The 18,843-nt window shown below is 45.4% G+C and overlaps 1 protein-coding gene across 11 annotated transcripts in view; it reads right to left on the bottom strand.

Moving 5' to 3' along the window:
- The window catches only part of LOC112220132 (inositol 1,4,5-trisphosphate receptor type 1-like), a 143,713-nt gene that overhangs the window by 45,420 nt on the left and 79,450 nt on the right, over nt 1-18,843 (bottom strand). For 6 of the 11 annotated variants that reach the window (XM_042331591.1, XM_042331594.1, XM_042331601.1 and 3 more), the window contains 8 exons: nt 15,334-15,523; nt 14,771-15,036; nt 12,988-13,188; nt 12,500-12,610; nt 6,034-6,129; nt 5,788-5,925; nt 5,136-5,234; nt 4,435-4,669 (listed from right to left, as the gene is read on the bottom strand). In XM_042331591.1, coding sequence (XP_042187525.1) covers nt 4,435-4,669; nt 5,136-5,234; nt 5,788-5,925; nt 6,034-6,129; nt 12,500-12,610; nt 12,988-13,188; nt 14,771-15,036; nt 15,334-15,523 — 1,336 coding nt within the window. The remainder of the gene's footprint in view (nt 1-4,434; nt 4,670-5,135; nt 5,235-5,787; nt 5,926-6,033; nt 6,130-12,499; nt 12,611-12,987; nt 13,189-14,770; nt 15,037-15,333; nt 15,524-18,843) is intronic. The other 5 variants (XM_042331595.1, XM_042331619.1, XM_042331636.1 and 2 more) reach the window with 2 other exon arrangements.

Raw genomic sequence — 18,843 nt, 5'->3', positions numbered from 1 at the left:
AGGTGGAGAGAGTTAACCAGGATGTGGGTAGGTTTCTGCGGTCTTATTGCCAGGATCGGCCGGGGGAGTGGGCGAGGTTCGTGCCCTGGGCAGAGATGGCTCAGAACTCGCTACGTCACTCCTCCACTAACCTCACTCCCTTTCAATGTGTATTAGGGTATCAGCCGGTTCTGGCTCCTTGGCATCAGAGCCAGACTGAGGCCCCTGCGGTGGACAATTGGTTTCGGCACGCTGAGGAGACCTGGGAGGCAGCCCACGTCCACCTTCAGCGTGCCATAAGGCGCCAGAAAATTGGCGCAGACCGTCGCCGCAGTGAGGCCCCAGTGTTCGCACCAGGGGACAGGGTCTGGCTCTCGACCCGAAACCTGCCCCTCCGCCTGCTCTGCCGGAAGCTGGGTCCGCGGTTTCCTGAGGAGAGTGAACGAGGTATGTTATAGGTTACAACTACCCACTCATTACCGTATTAACCCCTCGTTCCATGTGTCTCTTCTCAGGCCGATGGTGGCTGGCCCGCTCCAGGAGGCTGAAGTGCGTAATGTTCCTCCGCCTCCTCTAGACATCGAGGGGGTCCCGGCGTACTCTGTTCGATCCATTTTGGATTCGAGACGTCGGGCGAGGGGCCTTCAGTACCTCGTGGACTGGGAGGGGTACGGGCCGGAGGAGAGATGCTGGGTTCCGGTGGAGGGCGTGTTAGATCCTTCCATGTTATCAGAATTCCACCGTCTCCATCCGGATCGCCCTGCACCTCGCCTTCCGGGTCATCCCCGAGGCCGGTGTCGACGCGCAGCTGGAGCCTCGCGTCAGGGGGGGGTACTGTCACGACTTCTGCCGAAGTCGTTGCCTCTCCTTGTTCGGGCGGTGCTCGGCGTTCGACGTCACCGGTCTTCTAGCCATCATTGATCCTTTTTTCATTTTCCATTGGTTTTGTCTTGTCTTCCCACACACCTGTTGTCAATCCCATTCATTACCTGTTGTGTATTTGCCCTCTGTTTCCCCTCATGTCTTTGTCAGAGATTGTTATTGTCAGTGTAGTGTGATTGTTTGTATAGGTGCGCGTCGGGTCCTCGTACCCATGTTTTGTGTTTATGTACATAGAGTGTTATGGAGCATACTCCGTGGACTTTATTAAAAGACTCCATTTTACACTCCATTTGACTCTCCTGCGCCTGACTTCCCTGCCACCTATTACACCTATGCATGACATCTAGTTCCGACAATGCAGTAATAACCAACAAGTAATCTAACTAACAATTCCAAAACTACAGTCTTATACACACAAGTGTAAGGGGATAAAGAATATGTACATAAAGATATATGAATAAGTGATGGTACAGAGCGGCATAGGCAAGATACAGTAGATGGTATCGAGTACAGTATATACATATGAGATGAGTATGTAAACAAAGTGGCATAGTTAAAGTGGCTAGTGATACATGTATTACATAAAGATGCAGTAGGTAATATAGAGTACAGTATATACGTATACATATGAGATGAATAATGTAGGGTATGTAAACATTATATTAGGTAGCATTGTTTAAAGTGGCTAGTGATATATTTTACATAATTTCCCATCAATTCCCATTATTAAAGTGGCTGGAGTTGAGTCAGTATGTTGGCAGCAGCCACTCAATGTTAGTGGTGGCTGTTTAACAGTCTGATGGCCTTGAGATAGAAGCTGTTTTTCAGTCTCTCGGTCCCAGCTTTGATGCACCTGTACTGACTTCGCCTTCTTGATGATAGCGGGGTGAACAGGCAGTTCATCGGGTGGTGTAGGTGTCCTGGAGGGCAGGTAGTTTGCCCCCGGTGATGCGTTGTGCAGACCTCACTACCCTCTGGAGAGCCTTACGGTTGTGGGCGGAGCAGTTGCCATACCAGACGGTGATACAGCCCGCCAGGATGCTCTCGATTGTGCATCTGTAGAAGTTTGTGAGTGCTTTTGGTGACAAGCCAAATTTCTTCAGCCTCCTGAGGTTGAAGAGGCGCTGCTGCGCCTTCTTCACGATGCTGTCTGTGTGGGTGGACCAATTCAGTTTGTCTGTGATGTGTATGCCGAGGAACTTTAAACTTGCTACCCTCTCCACTACTGTTCCATCGATGTGGATAGGGGGGTGTTCCCTCTGCTGTTTCCTGAAGTCCACAATCATCTCCTTAGTATTGTTGACGTTGAGTGTGAGGTTATTTTCCTGACACCACACTCCGAGGGCCCTCACCTCCTCCCTGTAGGCTGTCTCGTCGTTGTTGGTAATCAAGCCTACCACTGTTGTGTCATCCGCAAACTTGATGATTGAGTTGGAGGCGTGCGTGGCCACGCGGTCGTGGGTGAACAGGGAGTACAGGAGAGGGCTCAGAACGCACCCTTGTGGGGCCCCAGTGTTGAGGATCAGCGGGGTGGAGATGTTGTTGCCTACCCTCACCACCTGGGGGTGGCCCGTCAGGAAGTCCAGTACCCAGTTGCACAGGGTGGGGTCAAGACCCAGGGTCTCGAGCTTGATGATGAGCTTGGAGGGTACTATGGTGTTAAATGCCGAGCTGTAGTCGATGAACAGCATTCTCACATAGGTATTCCTCTTGTCCAGATGGGTTAGGGCAGTGTGCAGTGTGGTTGAGATTGCATCGTCTGTGGACCTATTGGGGCGGTAAGCAAATTGGAGTGGGTCTAGGGTGTCAGGTAGGGTGGCGGTGATATGGTCCTTGACTAGTCTCTCAAAGCACTTCATGATGACGGAAGTGAGTGCTACGGGGCGGTAGTCGTTTAGCTCAGTTACCTTAGCTTTCTTGGGAACAGGAACAATGGTGGCCCTCTTGAAGCATGTGGGAACAGCAGACTGGGATAGGGATTGATTGAATATGTCCGTAAACACACCAGCCAGCTGGTCTGTGCATGCTCTGAGGGCGCGGCTGGGGATGCCGTCTGGGCCTGCAGCCTTGCGAGGGTTAACACTATCCCGGACTACGCTGGGTCAATTGTGCACCGCCCTGGGACTCCCAATCACGGGCGGTTGTGATACAGTCTGGAATCAAACCAGGGTCTGTAGTGACGCATCTAGCACTGAGATGCTCTGCCTTAGACCGCTGCGCCACTCGGGAGCCCGTAACTTGGTTCAATCTGCTTTCCAACAGACACTGGGAGAAAAATACACCGTTCTGCAAGATAATAACCTAAAACACAAGGCGACTTAAGTTGCTTACCAGGACAACATTGAATCTTCCCGAGTGGCTTAGTTACAGTTAGACTTAAAATCGGCTTGAAAATCTTTGGCAAGACTTGAAATTGGTTGTCTAGAAATGATCAACAACCAATTTGACAGAGCTTGAATATTTTTTTAAAGAATAATGGTTCAATATTGGTACAATCCAGGTGTGCAAAGCTCTTAGACAGAGAAAGACTCACAGCTGTAATTGCTGCCAAAGGTGATTCAAACATGGATTGACTCAGGGGTTGAATACTTATCCAATCAAGATACACTAAGTGTACAAAACATTAAGAACACCTTCCTAATATTGAGTTGCATGCACTGTATGTCTGGTTTGAGTGTCTGTTGTCAACTCTGTCAGTGGTTTGTCAACTCAGTCACTGTTGTAGCATATTTACTGTATATTCTGAAAAAATATTTCAAATCACTGTTCTGCAACATACAGTATGATTTATCAACTGAAGAATTAGCTGTGCTAGACCTAAGGGATAATGTTTGCTTTATACATTTTGTTTTATGTTCTAAATCTAGAAAAACATGCCAAAATGCTAATAAAATTAGATTTAGATACTTTGTTGTATCAAAATATATATTTCACATTTTTTTTGTGGAAAAAAGTTGTTTGTCCCATCTTTCAAGAATCCCTGAAATTTAAAACAGTAAAAAAAAATGTCAGCCTCATGGCAAAATGTGTAAAATAGCATGAGATAAGCTATAATACAGCAAATATTTCTCTCCCCATGGAAGAATTATCATCCTTTTTTAAAGGGAGGTTAGATGTAACAATTTATAGATGAAATACCATCGCAGTTTTTAAAAAAGCATTGTGAATGACTCTATAATTAGATGATATAAGATACTGTATAAGATTATGATTCAAATGTATTCTATTGTGGGACGCTGCAGAAATGTGTTTTTGGGTGCCACCAAATCATTGGCTAGTGCCACAAATTGAAAAAGCTAGTGGGACCAGTGACACCAGGGAGATGTTAGTCTGGAGCCCTGCAACCTTACATTGTAAATATCTTAACATTTATCCACCTTATGTTATGTACTTTAACTTAACATATAACCTTTACATGCCCTCTCTCCTCCAGGGTTCAGGGTGGGTCTGTGGCCCATACATGGAGGACCTGACCCAGCCTGGGGAGTCTCCTGAGGGGCCCTGAGGGGTCAGGGAGGGGTGAGGGCATGTAAAGCAGGTACCTAGAATAGAGAGGTAAGGAGAGAGACGCACAGGGGACCGTGTTTGCGTTACCAGTGGTTGGCTCTTGAGTACCTCGCAGCTTCTTCTGCCAGTTCATCTCGTTGAAGAGGTCCTCGGAGCGCAGGAAGAAGTCGTTGATCTTGCTGCCCTGCTCGTCACGCTCTGTGGTGTAGTACACCCGCAGCTTGGACTCGTTGGTGAGGAACTCACAGATGTTGGGCACGGGGAAGACTATCTGCTCCATGGTGCGATCCAGCCGCACAATCTGGGCACAACCACATGCAGCCAGTGCTGCCCATCACAAACCCTCTCTCTCAGGGGGAGGATGGGCAACTCTAGGCCCTGGACTTGGTAGGCCCAAAACTTTATGGTTTGACAGTGGCATGTTGGTGCCTATTCTTCATCTTGGAAAACTGGCTAAGACATGACCTGGCTATAATAGACTGTTATACAAGTGAAGAGGAGTAAAGAAGGTGATTGTTTGTGTGTATAAAAGCACTGCACAACACCTTGAACACTCATTTGATAAGCTCTTCTTTGACAGCATTCTTTCCCTAATAACATACACAATACTGACAGCAGGAAAAGAAAGACAATATGACTGTCACATGACTAGGATAACAAAAAGTGAAAACATATTGCCAAAATACATGTTGAAATCCACCAAAGTTAATACAGGGGTAATAAAACAGAAAACGACATGGTGAAAACAGATGGATAAAATGACTGACCTCAATTTGAGCTGTGTGCTTGGCATAGAACTCCAGGGCATCATCTCCCTCCCCATAGATCTTCAACATGGCCTGCAGCTCCTTGTTGTGGCGGGCCAACTGGATGAACGCACCAAAGCATTGCATGAATGCACCAATGCCATCAGGTGATGTATCACATTATACTTATGAATTTTTATTGTACTGTCATTGCTCAACATTTACAATCAGCGTCTTCTAAGTCACCAACTTCATTTTTTGGGGTTTATTTTTCCTCATTGTATCTGATAGGTGGCATGAAACGTGTTACAGTAGGTGTGTTCTTCCTCTAGCTGCCTGTGGGGACAGGGAACTGACACTGACACCAGATCACTGCAACACCAGACGCATCTGACAGTACATGCCACTGTTTGTGTACAATATATGGACTATTCAGTTTTCACACACTAGCATGCTGGGCATCATGCCTTGGGATCAACATTTTTATTTACATAACTGAAACTGTCTGTGTTGTTCACCCACATAACTACTTGAATAGACTAATAGAATAGAGCTGAATTGCGCCTAAAGGGGGTTAGAGTGGAAGAGCTCTGATGTAATACGTTTATAGGTTGTATAGGAGCTGTTACAGGAGGTGTAAAGCTGCATGCAGTCAGTCAGCGGTCTACAGTACCTGATGAGCCAGGATGTAGATGTTGTGGCCCACGTTTCGTGGAGAGGCAGCATGCTCTTCCTCACCATCTTCATCTTCCTCAGCAGGCTCCTCCGGCTCCACCTCTCCCTGCATGTAGGCCTTCTTTATCACCTCTACCTGCATATGAACGTCACAAAGCAGACTGTCAGATAACTTCCCCTTAAAAATGTCCTCTGTGCCATGCCATGCTGGAGGTATATCTGACTACCAATACATGGCACTCACCAGTTCTTTAGGCCTCATGTTGTACAGTATCCTCTCTGCATTCTCACTGTCATGGCGACTCTCCATGATGGCCAAGAGGAGCTTGGAGGCGTTATTCTGGAACAGAGAGGGGAGAGAGGGGCAAGGGGTTAGGGTTGCACATCTTGGGGAATATTCAGAGGTGGAAACTTTCCGTGGGAATTAACAGGAATATATGGGAATTAACAGGAATATATGTAAATATATGTAAATTAATATTAATACCATTTAAATGTAGATGTGTTTTGCATTGGATATATTTACCACATTATATGGAAACAGAAACAGAAACATTTTACCTCATCATAAGTAGACATAATTGCAAATGATTAAATAACTTCCAACAGAAAATAAATAAATAAATGTAGTTACGAATTTGACCTTAGTTGACTCTTCACATGATTTTAATGAAAAACAAAAGGGAATATTGAATGATCCTCAACGATCCATCGCATCTCTCAAAAAGGTTAACATACACCACCGTTCAAAAGTTTGAAATGTCCTTTTTTTTAAAGAAGAGCACACATTTTGTCCATCAAAATAACATCAAATTGATCAGAAATGCAGTGTAGACATTGTTAAAGTTTATCATTTTAAAAGGCTAATTGATCATTCGAAAACCCTTTTGCAATTATGTTAGCACAGCTGAAAACTGTTGTACCAATTAAAAAAGCAATAAAACTGGCCTTCTTTAGACTAGTTGAGTATCTGGAGCATCAGCATTTGTGGGTTCGATTACAGGCTCAAAATGTCCAGAAACAAAGACTTTCTTCAGAAACTCATCAGTCTATTCTTGTTTTGAGAAATTAAGGCTATTCCATGCGAGAAATTGCCAAGAAAAATGAAGATCTTGTACAACGCTGTGTACTACTCCCTTCACAGAACAGCACAAACTGACCCTAACCAGAATAGAAAGAGGAGTGAGAGGCCCCGGTGCATAACTGAGCAAGAAGAGAAGTACATTAGAGTGTCTAGTTTGAGAAACAGAGAGAAACAGCAAGGGTAGCATTCCAGAAAGACATCAGAGACTGTAACGTTCTTTGCTTCACGGAAACATGGCTCACTAGAAAGACGCTATTGGAGTCGGTGCAGCCAGCTGGTTTCTTCATGCATCACGCCGACAGGGGGGGGGGTATGCCTTATGATTAACGAGACGTGGTGTGATCGTGACCACATAGAGAAACTCACGTCCTTCTGTTCACCTGAATTAGAATTCCTCACAGTCAAATGTCGACCGCATTATCTACCAAGAGAATTCTCTTCGATTATAATCACAGTCGTATATATTCCCCCACAAGCAGACACATCGATGGCCCTGAACAAACTTTATATGACTCTATGTAAACTGGAAACCACATATCCTGAGGCTGCATTCATTGTAGCTGGGGATTTTAACAAGGCTAATCTGAAAACAAGACTCCCTAAATTCTATCAGCATATTGATTGTGCAACCAGGGCTGGTAAAACACTGGATCATTGTTTTTCTAACTTCCGCGACACATAGAAGGCCTTCCCCCGTCCTCCTTTCGGAAAAGCTGACCACGACTCCATTTTGTTGCTTCCAGCCTACAGACAGAAACTAAAACAAGAAGCTCCCGCGCTCAGGTCTGTTCAACGCTCATCCGACCAATCTGATTCCACACTTCAAGACTGCTTCGATCACATGGATTGGGATATGTTCCGCATTGCGTCCAACAACAACATTGACAAATACGCTGATTCGGTGAGCAAGTTCATTGGAAAGTGCAAGTTCACTAGAAAAATGACCAAATACAAACAGTGTAGCTATTCCCTCCGCAAGGCAATCAAACAAGCTAAGCGTCAGGGTAGAGACAAAGTAGAGTTGCAATTCAACGGCTCAGACACAAGAGGTATATGGCAGGGTCTACAGTCAATCACGGATTACAAAAAGAAAACCAACCCCATCGCGGACCAGGTTGTCTTGCTCCCAGAAAGACTAAATAACTTCTTTGCTCGCTTTGAGGACAATACAGTGCCACTGACACGGCCCGCTACCAAAACCTGCGGACTCTCCTTCACTGCAGCCGACTTGAGTAAAACATTTAAACGTGTTAACCCTCGCAAGTCTGCAGGCCCAGACGGCATCCCCAGCCGCGTCCTCAGAGCATGCGCAGACCAGCTGGCTGGTGTGTTTACGGACATATTCAATCAATCCTTATCCCAGTCTGTTGTTCCCACATGTTTCAAGAGGGCCACCATTGTTCCTGTTCCCAAGAAAGCTAAGGTAACTTAGCTGAACGATTACCGCCCCGTAGCACTCACTTCCGTCATCATGAAGTGCTTTGAGACTAGTCAAGGACCATATCACCTCCACCCTACCTGTCAACCTAGACCCACTCCAATTTGCTTACCGCTCCAATAGGTCCACAGATGACGCAATCGCAACCACACTGCACACTGCCCTAGCCCATCTGGACAAGAGGAACACCTATGTGAGAATGCTGTTCATCGACTACAGCTCAGCATTTAACACCATAGTACCCTCCAAACTTGTCATCAAGCTCAAGACCGTGGGGCTCGACCCCGCCCTGTGCAACTGGGTACTGGACTTCCTAACGGGCCACCCCCAGGTGGTGAGGGTAGGTAACAACATCTCTACCCCCGTTGATCCTCAACACTGGGGCCCCACAAGGGTGCGTTCTGAGCCCTCTCCTGTACTCCCTGTTCACACACGACTGCGTGGCCATGCACACCTCCAACTCAATCATCAAGTTTGCGGACGACACTACACTGTGAGGCTTGATTACCAACAACGACGAGACGGCCTACAGGGAGGAGGTGACGGACCTCGGAATATGGTGTCAGGAAAATAACCTCACACTCAACGTCAACAAACCAAAGGAGATGATCGTGGACTTCAGGAAACAGCAGAGGGAGCACCCCCCTATCCACATCGACAGGACAGTAGTGGAGAGGGTAGTAAAGTTTTAAGTTCCTCGGCGTACACATCACGGACAAACTGAATTGGTCCACCCACAAAGACAGTGTTGTGAAGAAGGCGCAGCAGCACCTCAGGAGGCTGAAGAAATTCGGCTTGTCACCAAAAGCACTCACAAACTTCTACAGATGCACAATCGAGAGCATCCTGTCGGGCTGTATCATCACCTGGTACGGCAACTGCTCCGCCCACAACCGTAAGGCTCTCCAGAGGGTAGTGAGGTCTGCACAACGTATCACCGGGGGCAAACTACCTGCCCTCCAGGACACCTACACCACCCAATGTCACAGGAAGGCCATTAAGATCATCAAGGACAACAACCACCCGAGCCACTGTACTCTATCATCTACTGCATCTTGCCACATTTATGTTTACATACCCTACATTTCTCATCTCATACTGTACTCGATACCATCTACTGCATCTTGCCAATGCCCTTCTGTACCATCTCTCATTCATATATCTTTATGTACATGTTCTTTATCCCTTTACACTTGTGTGTATAAGGTAGTAGTTGTGGAATTGTTAGGTTAGATTACTTGTTGGTTATTACTGCATTGTCGGAACTAGAAGCACAAGCATTTCGCTACACTCGCATTAACATCTGCTAACCATGTGTATGTGACAAATAAAATTTGATTTGATTTGAGATGCCTCATGTCTTCAACTGGCAGCTTCATTAAATAGTACCCGCAAAACACCAGTCTCAATGTCAACAGTGAAGAGGCGACTCCGGGATGCTGGCCATCTAGGAAGAGTTGCAAAGAAAAAGCCATATCTCAGACTGCCCAATAAAAAGAAAAGATTAAGATGGGCAAAAGAACACAGACACTGGACAGAGGACCTTTGCCTAGAAGGCCAGCATCCCGGTGTCGCCTCTTCACTGTTGACACTTGACCTTCACTTGAACTCTGTTGAACTCTGCATCCAGCAGAGTAGATAAAGCATGTCTGGTTGGAGGGGTGTATGCTGGGTGAAGAACATTCAGAAATCTCTACCAATACACATTGCCTGTGAGCATCAGAGGTGAACCATTTGCTTACACAGCAAGACATTCATCAGCATTTCTTTGACTACGTTCCTTCATTGAGTCAAAAAACTTCTGATTCCAGGAGGACCATGAGCTGCTGCTATCGATAAGGTGTCTGATTCATAATTTTCACCTTGAATAGAAATAGAGGGACGTTTGTCAGAGGTTGCTAGTTGTCAGTGCAGAGGGAACTTTATGCACTTGGCCAGATGATTCTGCATCTTTGTTGTATTCTTCACATATGATTTGGCACAGTATTTGCAAATGTACACAGCTTTTCCTTCTACATTAGCTGCAGTGAAATATCTCGACACATCAGATAGTGCCTGTGGCATTTTCCTGTAAAGATCATAAAAAGAGTAAGAAAACAACAAATATAATTCCATGTACAGATAAATAGTTGTGCAGTTAGATTAAACAACTCATTTGTAAGATAAATGTTTGATAATTAAACATGTATGGAAACAGGTGAATTAACACTCAAGCAAGCTAAAACCCACATGGTAGCAAAAACTAACTAGCAGAATTTGTTAACAAGTTCGAAATTATTTAAACACACTTTACTGTAGGCTACTATTTACTAGTTAACAAAGAAATTATGTATGTCATATAAAATACACTGCTCAAAAAAATAAAGGGAACACTAAAATAACACATCCTAGATCTGAATGAATGAAATACTCTTATTAAATACTTTTTTCTTTACATAGTTGAATGTGCTGACAACAAAATCACACAAAAATTATCAATGGAAATCAAATTTATCAACCCATGGAGGTCTGGATTTGGAGTCACACTCAAAATTAAAGATGGAAAACCACACTACAGGCTGATCCAACTTTGATGTAATGTCCTTAAAACACGTCAAAATGAGGCTCAGTAGTGTGTGTAGCTCAGTAGTGTGTGTGGCCACGTGCCCGTATGACCTCCCTACAACGTCTGGGCATGCTCCTGATGAGGTGGCGGATGGTCTCCTGAGGGATCTCCTCCCAGACCTGGACTAAAGCATCCGCCAACTCCTGGACAGTCTGTGGTGCAATGGAGCGAGACATGATGTCCCAGATGTGCTCAATTGGATTCAGGTCTGGGGAATGGGCGGGCCAGTCCATAGCATCAATGCCTTCCTCTTGCAGGAACTGCTGACACACTCCAGCCTCATGAGTTCTAGCATGGTCTTGCATTAGCAGGAACACAGGGCCAACCGCACCAGCATATGGTCTCACAAGGCGTCTGAGGATCTCATCTCGGTACCTACTGGCAATCAGGCTACCTCTGGCGAGCACATGGAGGGCTGTGCGGCCCCCCAAAGAAATGCCACCCCACACCATGACTGACCCACTGCCAAACCGGTCATGCTGGAGGATGTTGCAGCCAGCAGAACGTTCTCCACGGCATCTCCAGACTGTCACGTCTGTCACATGTGCTCAGTGTGAACCTGCTTTCATCTGTGAAGAGCACAGGGTGCCAGTGGCGAATTTGCCAATCTTGGTGTTCTCTGGCAAATGCCAAACGTCCTGCACGGTGTTGGGCTGTAAGCACAACCCCCACCCACCTGTGGACGTCGGGCCCTCATACCACCCTCATGGAGTCTGTTTCTGACCGTTTGAGCAGACACATGCACATTTGTGGCCTGCTGGAGGTCATTTTGCAGGGCTCTGGCAGTGCTTCTCCTGCTCCTCCTTGCACAAAGGCGGAGGTAGCGGTCCTACTGCTGGGTTGTTGCCCTCCTACGGCCTCCTCCACGTCTCCCGATGTACTGGCCTGTCTCCTGGTAGCGCCTCCATGCTCTGGACACTACGGTGACAGACACATCAAACCTTCTTGCCACAGCTCGCATTGATGTGCCATCCTGGATGAGCTGCACTACCTGAGCCACTTGTGTGGGTTGTAGACTCCGTCTCTTTTTTTGAGCAGTGTATATTCACCCCCACCCTGTATTGTAATCAAAACTTACCGGAAAGCATGTAGTCCTTGGCTCAGACAGTGTAGTAGTGTGGCCTCAATAGCATCTCATTAATGTGCAAGATCTTGAGAATCAGCTGTACATGTGATGGAAGAGTGCACTGCACAAGTGATGGAAGAATGCACTGTGCCTTGCAGAGGGTTGCAATCCCATAGAATTGGGGATAGTTTAACCAAAATATGCCACAAGACCTAGAATTGCCTTATGTGTATCCAACAAAAAAGGTTCACTGTTAAAAGCTAACTTTATTGATGAATTTAAGCAAAATTCCCAAATTTCCCGGGCTTAACTTCCCATGGAACTTTTCCTGAGAACATTTCAGACCCTTTGCAACCCTACAAGGGATACAGAACACCAGGAGGATGAATAACATGCAGGTTGCCATGAGTGCTGTTGATTAAAAAATGCATTAAACCAAGACAGAACAAAGAAATATGTCAAATGGATAATAAAGGAAAACAAACAGGGTGCAACATCACTACTAAACCAAGACAACCTTGAGCTCCAGCACCAGGTCCATCCTCTTCTTGCCCAGGGGGTTGATGTCATTGAGGATCAAAGCGATGATGATGTCGATACCGTTGCATTCATGAGTGGCGATGCAGTTCTGACAGAGAAACAGACAAACAGGAAACTTTTTGACGTTGTGTTTATGATTGAGTCAAAATATCTCCAGATTAACCGGAAAACATTATTACAAAGGCCTTTGTTTAGTCTGACATGATCCTGCAAGAAAAAGCCATGCAAGGAACACATTTTTTTATATGGAGGTGTGTACTGGGACCTATCTGGGCTTGTAAAGAGAATTTAAAAGCTTAATTAAAGCACTGCCAAATAAGACCAACCCTGCAATTACTGAAATGGAGACAGCAGTTATACGCAAACACTGGGGCATTTGACTACAACGTTTCATGATACTCCATCCACACATAAAAAACATAACTTTTGATCTAGGTAGCAGGAGGTGTGAGTGTGTGTGCCCACCTGGTTCTCATGGCAGGGTCCCTGGCAGTACTCTGTGAGGCTCTCTACTGTCTGGTTGATGAGGCCTACGTTCTTCTCATTGATGTAGAGTCCCAGCAACCCCAGGCCTCCCGTGGTGCTGCCACAGATACAGTCCAGGAACTGCAGCGTCTCACACACCAGGTTGTAGTTGTTCTTGTTGTTCTGACACCTCAGGAAGTTCTGGAGTGGAAAGAGACACACAACTTATAAATTAGAGACACACTAATTCATACATTCACTCTAAACATTATGAACAATAACCTTAGATCCCTCTATGAACACATTTGTTATTCTACTGAAAAACTACAAAAGTACTGGCTTGAGTATAATATTATCAGATAATATAAATGATTAATGTGCTATGTTAAAAAGGCTGCCTGTTATAGTTGCCCACTGCCTAAGAGGCGGTGCATTTGCGTAAGGCCCAGTACATCAGCAGAACCGAGCTCCCTGCCATCCAGGACCAATGCAACAAGTCTGCAACCAACAGGACCTTGAACAGCTTCTAGCCCAAAGCCATAAGACTGCTAAATAGTTAGTTAAATAGTCAATGAAATATAGTTGAAGTCGGAAGTTTACATGCACTTAGGTTGGAGTCATTTAAACTCGTTTTTTAACCACTCAACACATTTCTTGTTAACAAACTGTAGTTTTGGCAAGTCGGTTAGGACATCTACTTTGTGCATGACACAAGTCATTTTTCCAACAATTGTTACAGACAGATTATTTCACTTATAATTCACCATATCACAATTTCAGTGGGTCAGAAATGTACATACACTAAGTTGACTGTGCCTTTAAACAGCTTGGAATATTCCAGAAAATTATATTGTGGCTTTAGAAGCTTCTGATAGGCTAATTGACATAATTTGAGTCAATTGGAGGTGTATCTGGGATGTATATCAAGGCCTACGTTCAAACTCAGTGCCTCTTTGCTTGACATCATGGGAAAATAAAAAAGAAATCAGCCAAGACGTCAGAATTTTTTTTTTACACCTCCACAAGTCTGGTTCATGCTTGGAAGCAATCTCCAAACGCCTGAAGGTACCACGTTCATCTGTACAAACAAATTATGCAAAAAAGAGAGACTGAATATTCATATTTTTTATTTCATTTTTTTTTTGTACATTTTTTGGGAAGCCTGGCTTACCTTGGCATCCATCAATACACGCCACTGGTTGTTTACGAAGCATGTGACGAATCAAATGACATTTTATTCAAGTTTAAATCAATGGCTGGATTATTTAGGGATGAGACGCATCTTTAACTCATGTCTAAACATGTCAATGAGATTAAACCTTGATTAGCTTAGCCCGCTGTGTTTGCCTCAGGATCAATCCAAACAGGCCAAATACAGTGCACAAAACTGATGGTGAGCCATGGTGATTCAGCATCCAGCTATCTGTCAATGATGTGGAGTCTTGACCTTACTCCACAGAGTATGTTAGTGGCGGAAGTTCAATGTCTGTCTGAGATATTGAACCTCCCCATTTAAAAACACAACCACACTTGTCCTCGTACTGAAACCAGACCAACCACTATCAGATACGGAAACAGTTGCATCACGTTGTTCCAACAAATAATGTCTATTTTCACCATCTGGTTTCATTTCTGTATAACGATCTGGTGATGGAAATGGAAATGTACCAATACTGAAACTGTAAGTGTGCCATAGGGCCTGAGCAACCATTGCAGCCCCCCTTTATAACTAACTGGTGCATCGTAAACCACAGTAGTGCCCCTGATGGTGTGGCTGACCAACCTGCAACTCCCTGTTGTGGTTCTCACACAGCAGCTGCATGAGGCGCAGGATGGGCTGCATGATGGTAATGATGACACTCATCTCCCCCTCTTGGTCATCAGGCGTGCTGGCGGGGCCCTGACACTCGGCGGTGGCCAGGTGCTCCTCGGCCTCGGCCTCACGGCGGTACGTGGTGAACGCCTTCTTAGTGACCGTGGACGCTTCCACCAGCTGCTCCTTGACCTCCTCCGTCACCGCAGCAACCGCCACCGTAGCCACCACCTTCCCTGGTAAAAGAAGAACATGAGGAATAAGAAACACTAACAACGGAAGGGAACATCAGAGTAACATAGAGGATAGTCTCACTGTACAGTGTACACAGGAGCAGAGCTGGAGCTGTCACAGACCTTGAACTTCATTATCTGGCCCCAGCTTGCACTGCAGTGTCAAACAACTAGGTATTTGTGAATGACTGATTTATGATTTCTACCATCTTCCGAGTGTAGTAAATTCACTGTATTAACTGTCCCACTTGACAGGACCAGGATGCTGTTCACACCAGCCCTGCTACCCTGACCCCTGACCTTTCTTTCCTTTAGCGGTGGGCGTGTCCTTGTCTGGGGGCTCCTCGTCCTTCTTCTTGCTGCCCAGGTCGCTGGTGTTGACAGTCACAGTGGCCTTGATCTCCTGCTGGGCCAGCTTCATCCTCTCATAGAACACCTTGAAGAACATCTCTGACTTGTTTTCTCCCGTCAGGCGCATGAAGAAGGATTTCTGGAATTGGACAAGAAGAACAAGTCAATGTTGCAGATTTAAGAGGTTTTGTTTCAGACAATTCTGTGTTAATAAGGGAATTGGTAGCTAGAGGTTTTCATAGTGACGTATTATGATTATGTTGTCAGATTATCTACATATGCACATTTCCCATTTAACAAATACAAGGTAAACAGCCTAAAGGTCTAGCATGTTTGTTGTTCCGTTTGACCACATCTACCCTGACAGACAGACAGACAGCCTGCCAGCCTGCCTGCCTGTTATGCAGCCAGAGGCTCTCTCTCTGCAGCTCTGTTACATAACCCTCCTTGTGCTCACCTGAAATCATACCATCTGTTCTCTGCCCCAGGGGCACAACTCTACTGGTACCGTGCAGGGCAGGCTGCACTGTACACTCATTCACACAGAGAACAGCCAGGTACACAGTAATCCCAGCCAGGTACACAGCAATCACAGCCAGTACACAGCCACCCCAGCCAGGTACACAGCCATCCCAGCCAGGTACACAGAAATACCAGCCAGGTACACAGAAATCCCAGCCAGGTACACAGAAATCCCAGCCAGGTACACAGAAATTCCAGCCAGGTACACAACATTCACAGGAAGTGTGTCAACTCAGCATATTCAGCAAGTACTTTAGCAATAATATAACCAAAACAAAACTTTAAATGAAAGTATGCAAACTAATTGACAACTTTTTATTCCATGTGCTACAGGCTGGTATATCCTGTCCCATTTTCCCTTTATTATCCCTCCTTACATAAGGCCTGTAATCAGCTGAGTTGTTTAAGGGAGGGAGTCACCACCACTGAAAGGAGGGAGGAAAATGGAGGAAAATTTTGCCTTACCTTTTAAGCACCAGAGTTGCTCGAAGTGTGTACGTCGTGTGTATGTGGTGTGAGAGGAAAGGTGTGTGTGTGGTGGTGGTGGTGGGGGAGGGGGGGCAGAGGCAGGTGGGTGAGAGGGAAGAGAGTGGGTGAGGTCCACCATTAAGTTAATCAAAGTACTGTAGTTTGTCCCTCTTTCAACAAGGTTAAGTCAACCTTGTTTACAACACCAGGCTCATTCATTGATGGTGATTAGGATCCGAAATCAACCAACAGTGGCTATGTAACCAGGCAAACATCCACCCACATTGCCACACAGAGGGGAAAACTGCCAGAAAGCAACTTTTTAAAAACATTACCTAGTTTGAATGGGAAGCCTTCATGACTGTGACCATAAACAAGTACTTCCATCTCGGATCACTTGGATGACCATCATTATGCCAACACCTGACTGTCGCCTTATGTTCAAGACAACAACAGCAGCAGCAGCGGCAGCAGCAGCAGCAGGAGCAGCACAAGCAGGAACAGAGCCTGCCCCTGTCAGGGCAATTTGCCTGTTGTTCCATCTACACATATCAAGGAACTTGTCAGTTTGCTGGCTTACTTGCTATCAGTTTCCAGTTATCTGAAACAGGTTTAAAATCTATATCTCGGGTACATAACAACATGTCATAGTTTGCAACAATAGCACCACACGGAAGGAAGATTGACATTTTTCTCTATGGGAAAATTGAGGGGTTTTATTATACACTCAGAAAAAAAGGTGCCATCTAGAACCTTAAAGGGCTCTTCAGCTGTCCCCATAGCATAGCCCTTTGAAGAACCCATTTTGGTTGCAGATTGAACACTTTTGATTCCAGGTAGAACCCTTTCTACAGAGGGTTCTACATGGAACCAAAAAAGGGTTCTATCTGGAACCAAAACAGTTCCCTTATGGGGACTGCTGAAAAACCCTTTTGGAACCCTTTTTCCTAAGAGTGTAGACTAGGCATTAAGGTGTAGTTACTAGGTGATACTCAATAGTACTTGGGCATTGCTAAGTGTAATTTCACCAGCATGGCTGTGGTGGTGAGCTTATTTATCCCTCGGCCCTTGATATGCACCATCAACCTGCTGATTCCTTCTTCTAACCACCAGCTTATCCTCTTCTCTGCAGCAGACTAGACCCTATCTGTAGGGCCCACTGGGTGCACTATAGTCTCTGTCTCTCCCCAATGTTTGGCAAAGGGGCCTCCTCCATAAAAAAACAAGGTAATTCTGCATTCCTCTTTCTCTTTTTTATTGTTCTCCCTTCACTGCTATGCTGGCTCTTGGCATCAACAAGGGGCAGTTATGTAAGGTCTATTTATATCGCAGGCTCCCGCTCCCTCCCTTCCTCAGTGAGCGACAGAGCTGTGGCTGTAATCATTGGAGGGCTCCTGCACCGTACCATGCCCACCAGTCGGTAACCAAGGAGACGCGCTCTCACACAAGGCCCGGTCACATACAGTATAAGAGGATAGAAAAACAAACAAATAAACCACCTACCTCCAATCACAACCCCTACCAGCCACTTCCATCAGGATGGTGGAATTGTAGGGGGGAGTTCAGGAGAGTTTGGAACAGTGAGTATGTTTACATGCACACTAACAACACAATATTAAACTGATTACGGCAGTAGGCCGAGTATGGCATTAGTCATGTAAACACGCCTTACTCTTCTCTTAATTGCCATAAGGTCATAATCATCATACGCCGATTAAAATACCTGGATTTCTAAGAAATATTTTGAAGTATTAGGAACACCTTAATCGGAGTTCCAGCGGTGTATTTGATCTGCACATGTGCCAAAACACCAGCAGCATGAGCTTCCTCTGTGAAATGACAGGTCAGTCAGAAGGCAGAGTTGATCCTTATCATCAAAATGGGATGTCAGTTTCCAGCCTCCCGTCCAACGCCCCCTCTCCCTCTGACAATTCTATTTATACTTTTCTCTCGAACTTACAGGCCTGAAGGGATTGGTTTTCTAAGAAGTTCTGTTTTTTATATCACTCTCACAAGACAAAGAAGAAAATAGAAAATAAGCCGGTTTTGCCTTTGAGCACTGATAATAACCAATAGTGGACCAGAAAGCTTGTTCAAGACAGTGTTCCATCATGCAAAGGACAATCAATTCAGACTCAATTAAAACAAGTCAAAAACTGAACAATGACCTAATTTGAGTTTCTACAGAGGAGGAATCAAGTTAGTTATCCCTTGAAATAGCATAATGACCTCACCACAGCCTGCAGGCTGTTCTGGCCACTGTCAGTGCTGTAATAGCCAATAGTGTGGGCATCAACTTCCAGTGTGGGTCAGAGAGCCTTCCAAACAGAGCAAGGAGCGTCACAATCCAATTGGCAGTAGTCACTACTGTCTGACCTATCTGGATGTCTACGCTGGAGCAGAGCCTTACATTGACTTTAAGGCTCTGAACGGGAGTAGCCACAGGTGATAGATATCTCCATACAGGTG

Source organism: Oncorhynchus tshawytscha, linkage group LG02 (assembly GCF_018296145.1).
Source record: "Oncorhynchus tshawytscha isolate Ot180627B linkage group LG02, Otsh_v2.0, whole genome shotgun sequence".
Lineage (NCBI taxonomy): Eukaryota > Metazoa > Chordata > Actinopteri > Salmoniformes > Salmonidae > Oncorhynchus > Oncorhynchus tshawytscha.
This window is presented reverse-complemented; position numbering and strand designations above follow the sequence as displayed.